The sequence below is a fragment of the Kogia breviceps genome, chromosome 4 (assembly GCF_026419965.1).
Source record: "Kogia breviceps isolate mKogBre1 chromosome 4, mKogBre1 haplotype 1, whole genome shotgun sequence".
Lineage (NCBI taxonomy): Eukaryota > Metazoa > Chordata > Mammalia > Artiodactyla > Physeteridae > Kogia > Kogia breviceps.
The window spans coordinates 113,584,391-113,596,952 of NC_081313.1; the positions used below are offsets into that span (position 1 = coordinate 113,584,391).

Below are 12,562 nucleotides of genomic sequence, written 5' to 3' on the forward strand. Positions count from 1 at the left end.
AATCCCCTTCGGCCTGGGCTGCTTTGGCCAGTGTTTTGTCTCCTGGGCCTCCTTGTGATGGAGGGAGGTGCTCTGTGATGAGCAGAGGAGGCCGGCTGTGCTTTCTCAACTGTGTGAGCTCTCCTCCTTCAGAAATAGCTCTGGGTACTAATTGGGCGTTTTTGCTCAGGATGTGTTGCTAGGATCTGTCAGGTCCTACTAGGAACCATCGGAAGGTGACAAGTCTCTGGAGACCTTGATGCTTAACCACTGGTTACCCAGAAACCTGGACAGGGCCGCCTCTCCGGAGCCCCACAAGCGCTGGGAGACAGGTTACAAGCATACACGAAAGTTACAGACTAAACAATGACTGTTGGCGTAGAGGGCTGCAAGGGGACGGATCGGGTGCTCTGGGAAGTGTGAGTCTGGGGGGGCCTGGGCCCTTTCTCTTCCCCCTCTCTGTACTTGTGCCTTTCCCAGACCCCATTCCTCTGTCTCCTGTTTCGTCTCTCCAAGAACTGCTTCTCCTGCCTGGCTAATTCCACAGGAGCCAAGGAAATGGGAGAAAGTGAGGGAGGTTGTCAGTGCCTGGAAAACCATTAAGTCCTGCCCCCGACTCCAGGCTGACAGCTCTGCCAGCCCTCAGTTCCAAGGCCTCTCCAACAGCTTTCCATGAAAGAGACGTCCCTCCCCTCCTCTACATCCCTCTGGCAGCCATGAATCCATGCCTGGACTACCGTCACCCCCCTAGATGTGGCAGAGCCAGAGCCTAATGGGTGCGGCTAGTTTTCGTTCCCAGTTTTCAGTTATTTAGTGGGACTTGTTTTCCTTTCTCTCCTTAAGGGGCAAATTGGAGACTTGGGTTTGATAGGAAAAGGGCACCCCAGGATTTGAAAAATAAGGTTGCCAGCTGCCTCTGGTAGAAGGCAGATAGGGAAATTGAATAATGCATCTTAGAAATGTTTATTAGCATTCTGATGATAAGTGAAGGAGCTGAAAGAAAATCTTCCACAAGTGTTGGTAATTTGTCCCCTGGATAGGGAGGCTGATGTGCTTTGTGGGAAGAGTAGTTGATTTATCCCCCACTGGACACATATGTGTCTCATCCCCGATACTTAGCAAGGGACTTGGGAAATTCTGCTGAAGGGATTCAGTATCATCTGCAGGCTTTCGGGGGTGGGGGGTGGAGCATGGATGAGCATTTGAGAAAAGCTGCGGGTATTCTCTCCATAACAACGCACCCTCACAAAGACAAGCTCACAATTTGATGGGCACTTCAGCATTTGCAGGTTCTTTGAAATCCATCCATGGACCCTCACATAGACCCCAGGTGAAAAACTCCTGGACCAGATTTTACATCTGTAAGGCCCCCGCACATACATGTGCCCCCGATCCCTGTCGGACGCCTCTGCTTTCTTCTTGTTGAGCACCGGGTGTGCTCAGGGCAACTTGCTGGAGTCACATTTCAGGGCAACTTCTCCAGTCACCCATCTTCGCTGCCGAGGCCCAACGAATGTGGGCTTTTTTCACCCTAGAAATGGGGAAGATTTGGCAAAACTGGGCCTGCATTCCTTATGACAACAATTAGCTGGGCTTGGTGTCTATGCCCGCTTTAGGTAGGGCCTGGCTGTCTGGGTTGTCATGGCCACTTCCTGCCACCTCAATGCTGGGACCGATTCAGTTCTGTTTATCACCCCAGTTGATCTGCACTTTTCTTAGAGCAGAGTTAAGTAAACAATTTTATCTCCAAAGATATACTGCATATCACAAAACACAAGTCTCCTCATACATATGCATATAGAAAACACTCACATGCGCGCATGTACACGCGCACACACCTGTTTGGCCCATCCAGGTTGTCTGCAAGACATCTGAATTTGTGACCTGATCTTCTTCCTCCTCATAGGGTTGCTGTGAGGGTTCAGTGGACTGATGCATGCAGAGCCCTCAGCACAGTGCCTGGTACACAGCAAGTGCTCACTCAGCACATGCCGCTGGTGTTACTAGTAAGTGATCCTTGGGGCCCAGTGGCATCTCCTCTAGCCCCGCTCAGAATGGGCGTTGCTCGGGACTGGGGCGCCCTCTGGTGGCTGCTCTCCCTACTCACACCTAGGCCCCGCTGGAAAGATTTTAGGCTCCTTTCATCAGGCTCCCCTTCCCCTGCCACTCAGGGGGAGAGCGGGAGAGGTGGGATGGGAGAAAATGTTCCCCTTCCCTCACCGTTTCCTTTGCCTCCTTCCTGACCTTGGGGAGGTTGGGGTCACTAGGTCTGGGTACAGGAGGAGACGCTTGGAGGTGGGGGTCCTGGCTGCGTGACTCCCATGGTCGGTACCTGCCCCCTCCCACTTGCTTATTCTCCTCCCAGAGCAGCAGATGCCCAAGGCCACCTCCAGAGAGGACGCAGGACAACAGGAGGGCAGCGCATCCACAGAGGCTCCCCAGGCTATCATGAGGTAATTTTATTTCTTTCCATTTCAGGTAAAAATAGTAAATACAAGATAATTTTAATAAAGGTAAAAATACATCATTTGGATTTTGTTGTTGTTCTCTGAACAGTGCTACCTACAGTACAATTTTTGATTTAGGATTTTTAAACCTTTTTTTTTATATAAACAAATAGAGCGATTTTGCTATTAGGCTATCTGTGTTCTCATCTGGCACTTAAGAATAGATCACAGGTCACCTCCCAGTTCCTTTGGATGTATGTGGGTGGCAGGGAGGGAGTGAGCAGGGCTGCATGGGATGAGGCATGATGGCCTCATGAGCCAGGAGCCATCAGGGTGGCTTCCTGGATGCAGACAGTGCTGCAGTCCGTGTGCAGTGGGAGGGCACGAGTGTGCATCCGAGATGGCCTTTTCCTGCATTGGTCACATGGACATATGTGACTGTGACTGGACTGAAGGTGTCACATGCATCGGGGGGGGCACTTCCTCCCCTCGTCCTGTGGTCTAGTTTCTCACCCAACAGCCTAGATTCACAACAGTCCTGGGTCCAGGCAGGCCACTGGGCTGCAGACGTCAGCAAGGCTGGTCAGGACAGAGCCAGTTGGTCCCCTTAAGAGTCCTAGAGGAGTGGCCCAGGCCCCTCCCCACCAGGGCTGGTGGCCAGGGCATCCCACCTGGCCTTGGAATGCTGGTAGAAGTCACAGGTGCCGATGCAGGCTGTTAAATGTCTTTGCCCTTGTTCACCCGCAGGTGGTCTTTGTTTAAGTTCTTTCCAAACTTCTCACTGAGCTGTTGGATGAGGTCTGCCAGCTCGCCGGTAGCTTGAGATTTCTCTTCAAGGAGCTCATAGCGCAGGCTGGAGATATCTTGCTTGATTTCCTTCAGTTCGCCTGCAAGGACAGATGAGATTTCGGTGAGATGAGCCCAAGGGGCTCATCCCATAGGCATTTGGGGCGTGCATCCTTCCCTCAGAATGTCAGGCTACTGGTCCAGCCCACCAACGGTGGAAATGAGGGGACGGGAGCTCTGTTTTGACCTAAATCCCACTCAGCTTCTACCGACAAAGGACCATTCATCTGCTTAAGACCCCTCTCCTCCCATTCGTGGTTACGCTCTCCATTAGGGGTTTGAGGGAGATGGAAGAATCAAGATCAGGGTTGTGAACTGCTAACACCTATTTTATCATGATTGTTAGAATGCTGGTTTTGGAGCCACTAGAAGCAGATTTCAAGACTCAAAGCAACACCCTTGTTAACGGAAACAATTTTTTCTCATTATGCTCCATGTTTTGTTCTGTCGTCTCAGGGAGGAGAAACTCCCAAGTGTCTGAGGGGATCAGCTCAGCACAGCGACTGCGGCTGTGGAGCCAGGCCTCCCCGCAGGGGCAGGCAGGGTCTGTCCGGACCACACAAGCAGCATTCCTCACCGGTGCACCACGGTAGGCCTGCCTTCTCCTCTTTCTTTAGCAAGGGACCACAGGTAGGGTCTTCCACTTCTTTCCACAGCAAACCATGTGGTTAGAAATCCACATGGGCCTGGGCTGTGGGAATCTTCTTATTAACCACAAAGGGGAGTCGAAAGTTTCTCTCCTGGTTTGAGAGATACTGGACTTGGCTCAAGTGGGAGTCCACTGCCTGGGGTCACATTAGCCATACCTGTTTTTTAAGTATGCCTTATACACAGAAGATGCAGAGGTCTTAAAGGTACAGTCTGGCCAGTTTGGACAAAGGCATGCATCCCCTATTTTCTTTCCATGGGGGCTTCGCTGAGCCCCAGTTTCCCGGTGTGATTCGAGTGGCGTGAACCTGGGCAGCCCCACCTTCTATAATCAGTTACATTCCTGTCAATCACGTTACACACTGTGGGCAGCTGGCTGCCATGACACCCGGCAGTTTTGTATCCGAGACCCAACAGTAGGGGTGGGTGGGTGGACTGCTGCTCGGCTTCTCGACAGTGTCAGCCCTGGGGTCATTCGGTCATTGCTGACCTTGAGGCTGCACTGTGGATGTCCCAGGATGAAGCAGAGGGTCACTAAATGACTAGGCTCTTTCGGGAGGTTCCTGGGGCCCTGGCAAGGGAGAGACTTCATACCTTCACTCCTGGAGGAGGCTCTTTCTAAGTAGCAAATACTTGTCCCAGGTGTCTCGTGAAGATTAATTACCTGGTGTATGGTAATTTGCTTTTCGTTTAAGAGTAACTGCTTAAAATAGACTGGAAACCCACACAGGGAGAATAATGTAGTTTGCAAGCTTCAGTGTGCATCTGCCACCCTTATCACGATGCAGACCCCCAGGCCATGCCGATTCATTAGGTCTGGGTGGGCTCTAGATCCGCATTTTTAATCGGTGGGGGATTCTTTGAGAAACTGCTGGTTGGTAGCTTCTGAGAGCCAGGAAGTTAGACAGGACAGAGCTAGCTAGAACCTGGGCTGCCGCAGAATCTGAAAGAGGTGTACAGCCTGCTGCTGTCTGTGTGTGTGTGCTCGGGGGATGAAGAGTTCGGGGCCGGGGCCATCCTGAGCTCCAGGGACGTGAGGCCGACTCACAGCAGCTGTGACTGCCCGAGGCAGAACAACTGTGTGCGCGGGGCTCCACGCCCTGTTGCTGGTGCTGAGATGGAAGCGCTACACGCAAAGACTGGGGGGCGGCTTTAAGGTCAGAGCTAAGGGCAGCCCCAGCTGATGGTCAGCCAGGGGACAGAGACCCCAGTCCTACAACTCCGTGGACCTGAATTCTGCCAACAGCCCAACGAGCCACCCCGGGGCCTCCAGACAGGGACGTAGCCCCGCCGCCAACACCTTGACTTTAGCCTGGTGAGACCACGTCTGGCTTCCGCCCTATGGCAAGTGGATCCAATCGCTTACCTTCATTGACTTCGTCATTTTCTCTATCCACCTGGGCCTTCAGGACATATCTTTTTATGAGCCGTTTCATGATTTTCTGAAATGTGAACACAAGGAAGGGATCAAACCAGCCCAGCTCGTGTGCTGTAGGTGTGAGTGCCTTCCCTCCTGCAGAGCGCCTCTCAGCACTGGGGATCCTCCCTTGTCTGATGCCTCGCTTTCGAGGGGTGCCCTGCCTAGTGGGGAAGGTTCCAGTACCTCTGGATTCAATACCACCTGAGCCTGGGATGTGCAAACAGGGTGCTCTCAGTGGCAGAAGGCCCAGCCACGGAGAGAGACAGAATCACCTGAGATCCACGGGCACTGCTTGAGGGTCCTAGGCCTGCCTCTACCCTGGGCTTTGTGACCTCAGCCCATCATGCCCTCTTCTCGGGGCCTGAGCTCTGAAACACTTTCTTGTATTTCGACAACTGATGCGATTACGGGGCAGTAAGGAAATCTTAGCAGGCCAGCCCCGCCGGAGCTGCCTCCGTCAAGCTGCTGGGCAGGAGAGGAGGTTCGCTCAGCCCACAGTCAGGACCAGGCACGGAGGACCAGTCCGCTGTACTTTGGAAAATTCCTACCAGAGGCAGAGACAGATACAGCCTTGGGAGCGTTGGCCAAGATACCGTTTCCCTGAAGTCTCACCACACACCCGACACTGTCATACTGTCGAGTCACGCTGGAGGTCCCACTTATTATGCAGATTCTATAAGCCAAGGAGGCAGGAACAAACAGTTAAGGAGCCACCAAGAATAGAGCCAAGTGTAAGAAAGACCGCAGGCGGTGAACTTTGGATTTTGCCAGCTAAGTCGTTCCAGGGTTACTGCGATATCGCAAGATTTAAAAATGTTCCGGTGGCCGAGCCTTCTGCATCTGTAGGAGCCAAGCAGCCACGTGAAGGGGGGGATTCCCTGCTCCTCGGCATCCCTTCTGGTGACCGGCTTGCCCGCTCGCTCTGAGGACCGAGGGGACAGAGGTGGCATTTGCTAGGTTGAAGGGCCCCGAATTCTGTCCCCAGCTTTGCTGTGTGAGGTCAAGCAGGTGGCTAAGTTCTCTCTCACTACCTGGGCTCAGGAAAAGCTTCTTGCAAGTAGAAGAGAAGTGAGCTGCCGGGATGCAGAGAGCTGGAGGATTGATCTCATTATTATCACCAACTGGTGGTTCCCTCAGGGCCTTTAATGGTGACAGCCTTGCCAAGGAGGCGTCTCCAGCCCTGTGATTCCACGATTCAGTGTCCCGGGACACTGAGCTCTGAGCCAGCTCGTGTGGGTCACCTCTGCCCCTCCTCAGGCCCTGCTGGTGGTCCGCTTGGCTCTGTGGTTTGTGTCGTGATCTAATTCCAGGCTGAACGGTTCCTTAGCGAGTTGCCTTCACACTGTGCTCCTTCTGTGAGAGGCCTGGGTCTTGTCCTGTTGGTGGTTAAACTGCAACGCTAGATTTCTCACTGATGTTCTCGTAGTCAATAAGGCAGGTTACCTAAGTTTTAAGAACCTGTGCCTTTTGTGGGACTCAGTGATGCTCTTTTCACTTTGAATTGGAAAAACAAAACAAAATAAACCTTGTCCTGAACCAGTTCTCATGGGGGAAAGACCCCAACGAACCAGATACCCAAGTATCTGACATTCTTACTGAATAAGAAATTCGGAAGTATTCTACCGCAAACTTTCAGGCTGACATAAGACAAAGGGATCTAGTTAAAGTTTGTTGCCTTTTTAAAGGAAAACGTCAAGAATTAGAGGTCCTTCCATTTCTGGATCCATGAATTAAACAGACTGTATATTTACGATGTAAAATTATAAGCCAGAGCATGGAAGTGGAGAGCTCCCTTTTCTGTGATGGGGCTGAGCGAATCCTTTCATAGCTACGGCAGCAGCTGTCCTCCTCCTGGCTTCATGTGCACATTGTGTTTTAGTGCAACGTGATTAAACTGATGACTTTAAAAGATTTCATAGTATGTGTTTATTATTAAGACAAGTTTGTTGAGTACTTCCTGCAGCCCAGGAGTTGTGTTATCCTCCTTGACAAAATGACCTCATGGAATCCTCCCAGAAACCAGGTATCGAGATGGGGGTTGTCGTCTCCATTTACAGATGATGTCACTGAGGCTCAGAGAGCGAGGTGACTTCTCCAGGGTCACACAGCCAGAAAGTGGCAGATCTGGGATTTAACCAAAATGGAAACCAAAGCTGGGGCTTCGTCCAAGCTTCAGAAAAAGGTTAAGTGCACGATGGTTTTGGAGTTGAGATACAGGAAACTGGCTCCTGTTGGTCACAGGGGGCTTGGACCACTTCTGGGTACCAATCTGTCCTTTACAAAGCACAAAGTCTTTTATGCAAGAAGAAGCCTCAGCTAGATTTCAGAGGATGGATTGTTAGCCCGCAGAAGAGGGTCACTGGTATGTCATTGTCCTAAATGCCCGAGGCTTGCTCTTGAACCCTGGCATGCTTGATCTGAGCTGTGGTTTCTGCAGACCTGCAGCTCTAAGGGGAGAGCAGCAAGGGTTTGCTTTTAAGCCTCTCACCACAGATTAGGATTTTAGAGGTTTAATGTGGAAGCAGAATCGCGTGAGCATGGCAGACATGCAGGGACCCTCCTCCACACCCCGGTTCATTCCCAGGAGCGACATGTAACTTAAGGGAGAACAGTGTGACCACCTGTTGGTTGCTTAGAGACTTCATGCTCTGATGAGGACCTAGCCCCCCCCTCTGGCATATGCATGTTAGACCACTTGGGATCTGTGGGAGCAAGATGCCAGTCTTGTCCCTAGCAAGTCTGAAATGGTTAGAAAATGACCAAAGTTCTCTTAATGTGGATGCTACAGAGGATCTCTGTTTGCAGAAAAGATGGACGTCAAAAGCCTCCCCTACTTCACTATGTGGAGGAAAAGCATGGTCCTCTGTGATGAGTTTGTGACCCTTCCTGGCCATCTTCCATAGAGTTTTCACTTCACGGAGATAATAAACTTTCCCCAAATTAACACACCCTTCCTTGTCAGTGCCAACTTGGCTCACTTTTCCCTGAGGCATTTAGCAAGTACTGGAGATGAGTATATTCAGTGATCTTACTCAGGAAAAATAACTAATACTGAGGTGCCCGATGGGTAAGAATGGTTGTGACACTGAGACCCACATCCAGGCTGGGAGGCACACAGTTCCCCTGCCCAGACTCCAAGAGCCAGGTGGCCTCTGGCTGCTGCTGGTGAGGAGGGAATGGAAGGGACTGCTCTGTGCAGCCAGGGCAGCTGAGGACAGAGACAGGAAGAGAATACACGTGCTGAACACGGCAAACCAAGCAGCATCCAGAGGAAAGCAATGCTGCCACCTAGGAACAGAGAAATTGAGGAACATTTGGAAGAGAATGGACGAAATGGATCACAGGACAAGTCATTTGTTAAACTGGGGTTTATCAGACCCCAGAATGGAAGAAATCAGCGTTGGCAAGCTGTCTATCCTGTTGGCTTTAATCTCTACAGAAAAGGTCATCTAGAAGGCAAAAAAGAGGACTCCCCACTGGGCTTTGGGGAAGGGATTGCATCATAGAAGTTGGGGCTTATTTCAGTGATGGGCTGTGCCTAGATTCTACGGTTCGCTTGTGATGCAGCTTGTCTGCTTTGCCCATGAATGAAATGTATCCTCAGAGACTGAGTATATGAAGTCTGTACACACCCCAACAGGTGGACATGCCAGATCTTGGAACAGGTCAAGGGTAGCTTTGATAGGAAGCACACTTTGGCCATTTTGCTGGTATCACGGTTTTCTTCCATTGTTTGTTCTCATGTCCACAGGGCCCAGATTTGGAAAAAAAAAAAAAAAATTACAAAAGCAAGGAAGCAATTTTGTGAAAAATTCCAATTCAGACCCTTGGAAGCCTAAGAAAAGCAAAGCACAGAGAGCCTCTGAAGTTTGGAGGAACTGCCTTCCCTTATAACAGAGAGCCCTAAAAAGTTGAAGGAATGGCAAGCTTGAAATAAACACCCAACCTGCTAAGGTGGAGCAATCAAGCAGATCCACTAGAGACACAAAGGAAACAAGCTTAACAACTACACGTGTATCAAAGACTGGGCTTTTATCTTATCCGGATCGCTCCAGAATGTCTCAGAACCTCGACATTGAGAGGCTGACAGCATAAGTGCTCCGAGAGATGAAGGCTGTGGGTGCAGCCTGGATGGTAAGAAAGAGGGCGTGAACTGGGTTCCCCACATTTTTGGCACTTTGGGAAGTTGCTTTGAAAGGAAAGCAATACAGTGTGGAAGGCCAGCAGTGGGCCCAAGAAATCGGCTGAGCCATTTTTAGATCCCTGCCCAAATCCTCCGTTCTGTACCCGTTGCTGCCCCGTGATAGCAAAAGCACCTTCCGTTCCTAGCTTCCTCCCCACAGGCTCAGACAGCGCTCTTCCCAGTGGCTGTCAGACACAGACAGGGCAGGTTCCGACACTGTGAAGAGGAGTAAGGGGCCAGTGCCCTGGCAGCGTGATGGGGTGCAAGAGGGGTGCCCTTCTGAGTCAGACAGATCTCACTTCAACTGTCTGCGTGACCTTTGCCACGAAGGCTGCATTCCCTCAGCTGTTCAGTGGGGGTTACAGATCCTGCCTCTCTCACATGCCCTAGTGTCTAGTCTGCTCCAGATTGCCTGTTTGTGTCCACTCAACGTTCACTCCTACTTGAGCAGATGATAGCTCAGGAAGATGCCCAGACTTGACCTGGAAGGACTGAGCAAGGTGCGGTGTACAAATGCAAAAGATGTTTTCTGCTCCATCCACTGTCCTCTCAGCCCTCTCCCTCTGACGCCCAGTGGCCCAGTTTTTCTGTCTTCTTTCTGGTGACAACAATTTGAATAAGTCGCCCCAGGCTTTTCTTGCTGGATTCACAAAATACAGGGTGAGCCTGCTTTCCCAGGCCATCAGTAGCCTGAAGCTGCAAACCGGCTAATCTGTGTAATCACAGCAGGAAGCTCTCCGGGAGAATGAAGGCTGCAGGGACTCAGCCAGTGATGATGAAAGACAGAAATGGGATTGCTCAAAACTGCTGTGGGACACTGCCTCGTTCACAAAGGCTTCATCCTGGGCATAGACATTCACCACATCAGCTGCCTTCCTTGATGTCAGCTGCTGATTCTGCTCAAAGCCCAGGAGAGATCTCGCCCTCAGCCCTTAGGGTTTTCCTTTCTGTTTTTTTTTTTTTTAATAATTTATTTTTAAAATTTTTGGCTACATTGGGTCTTCATTGCTGCACGCGGGCTTTCTCTAGTTGAGGTGTGCAGGCTTCTTATTGTGGTGGCTTCTCTTGTTGGGGAGCATGGGCTCTAGGCGCAGGGCTCAGTATTTGTGGCTCATGGTCTCAGTAGTTGTGGCTCGCGGGTTCTTGAGCTCAGGCTCAGTAGTTGTGGCTCGCGGGCTTAGTTGCTCCGTGGCATGTGGGATCTTCCCAGACCAGGTCTCGAACCTGTGTCCCCTGCATTGGCAGGCGGATTCTCAACCACTGCGCCACCAGGGAAGCCCCTGTTAGGGTTTTCTATCTTTTCTGTGGCACCGATAATCTCTACTTCTCTCTGAGAAGCTAAGAAATAAAAATCCTTCCCCTGACCAAAGGATTTGTCCTGTAAAATAAATCAAAGCAGATCAAACCGGTCAGGTCCAATGTTGTGCACAATTAAAGACAAGACTTGCCTTTTGCCAATTTTTAGCCCATGTCATCTGATAAAACTCTAAGTACTACGAGGGATGAGCTGTTTCTTAATTGTACACTTAACTCCTCCTAACTGCACAGCTAGCTTCTGAAATATGGATGGAGATTCAATTAGAGACCTGTGTCTGGAAGATGCTAAGTCTATAATGGCTCCCTCGGGGATGGTGGCACCAGGGTCATATCACCTTGGCCTGAAGGAACACTCAGGACAGCTTCCGATTTACATCTGATAGGAAATGGTCAGCTTGGGTAAAACTGCTGGTCATTGGGAGTGGGAAAGCAAGAAAAGAATGGCCTGCACTTTTATAATCAATAACCTGTAATAACCATTTCTCACTGGCTGATGCAAACAGATACAGAGATTTTGCATTAATTTCCAAAAGCAAAGCAAGATCTGTAAGCATAAAAGTTCTCCTAATTTTTATAGCAACAGACTTTGCTGGCTGGCAGGCTAAGGTCAGGTGCTTACCGAAGACATCAATATCCACCTGGTTGCTTAAGACAGATCCCTGGGAGCCATCCTGCATGCTGCATCTCCCTACCCCATGCCCGCTGGTTTGCATCACGTCCCTTTGGCGATGTATCCCAAACGTATATTGAGTTGGTCAGTTTTTCTCCCTCACCCTTCTCACACTCCAAGTCACCATTCCTTGTACCTGGATGACTGTCACATCCTCCTCACTAGTCTCCCTACTTCCACTCTTGTCCTCACCGGTCTCTTCTCATTATAGCAGTTAAGTAGTCTTCTTAAAGCATAAATAAAATTTTATCATCTTCTCCCTCCCCCAAGTTAAACTCCTCCCATTGCCTTCCTAGGTACATCAGAGTAAAATCCACCTCCTGACCTTGCTCCGGTCCCGATATCAACTCCGACCTCATCGCCTTCCCCTCTCCCCTACTCAGAGCTCTACCTGCTCTGGACCCACCAGTCTTCTCCCCTCTGGCTTTTGCTGATGCTCTTCCTCTGCCTGAAAGGCCCTACATGGCTGCCTCCTTCTCATCTCTGAGGTTTTAGCTAACTGTCCTCTCCTTGAAGATACATCCTCTGACAGCCATATCTAAGCAGGGGCTCCCTACTTTTCTCCATTTTAACATCTGATTGTTTTCTTCTTGGCACTTTTATCAATTTGAAGTTACATATTTATTTGTGTGTTTACTTGCTCATTGCGTCTCTCCCTCTATGGACTGGAAGCACCAGTAAGATCGGAACCATGTCTGTATCCCCAGGAAGCAGCATGGTGCCTGGCATACAGTAGGCACTCAATAAATATTTGTCGAATGAAGGAAGGAGTGAAGCTGTGTTCTGGGGGGAGTGACACAGCCATGTGACCAAATCGGTGTCTTAACGGAGTCCACTTCTGCCCATACCTGGGAAAGGGGTGGTTACCTGATATCTGGTGGGCTTGCTGTAAGTGTTATTTGCTGTCAGGTTTTCAGAATTCCTCATGCCAGCCTGGTAGCGAGTCTTCTGGGAAAAAAAATAGAAAATACATAATATATAAAACATAATACATGATACATGATTGTACATACATACATGCTAGGACTCGAACAGGACCTGCATACGGGGCT

The 12,562-nt window shown here is 50.3% G+C and overlaps 1 protein-coding gene and 1 long non-coding RNA gene across 2 annotated transcripts in view; one reads left to right on the top strand and one right to left on the bottom strand.

Annotated features, from left to right (window-relative positions):
- Positions 1 to 1,903: 1,903 nt before the first annotated feature.
- LOC131754680 (uncharacterized) lies at positions 1,904 to 3,847 on the top strand. The gene is made up of 3 exons (XR_009335310.2): positions 1,904 to 1,985; positions 2,345 to 2,432; positions 3,729 to 3,847. It is a non-coding gene; the product is annotated as an uncharacterized lncRNA (long non-coding RNA).
- TRPC7 (transient receptor potential cation channel subfamily C member 7) overlaps positions 2,405 to 12,562 on the bottom strand; it is a 125,171-nt gene continuing 115,013 nt past the window's right edge. The window contains exons 9-11 of the mRNA XM_059060579.2: positions 12,378 to 12,458; positions 5,287 to 5,362; positions 2,405 to 3,313 (exon numbers count right to left, since the gene is read on the bottom strand). Of these exons, the coding sequence (XP_058916562.2) occupies positions 3,144 to 3,313; positions 5,287 to 5,362; positions 12,378 to 12,458 (327 nt within the window). The 3' untranslated portion in view covers positions 2,405 to 3,143. The remainder of the gene's footprint in view (positions 3,314 to 5,286; positions 5,363 to 12,377; positions 12,459 to 12,562) is intronic.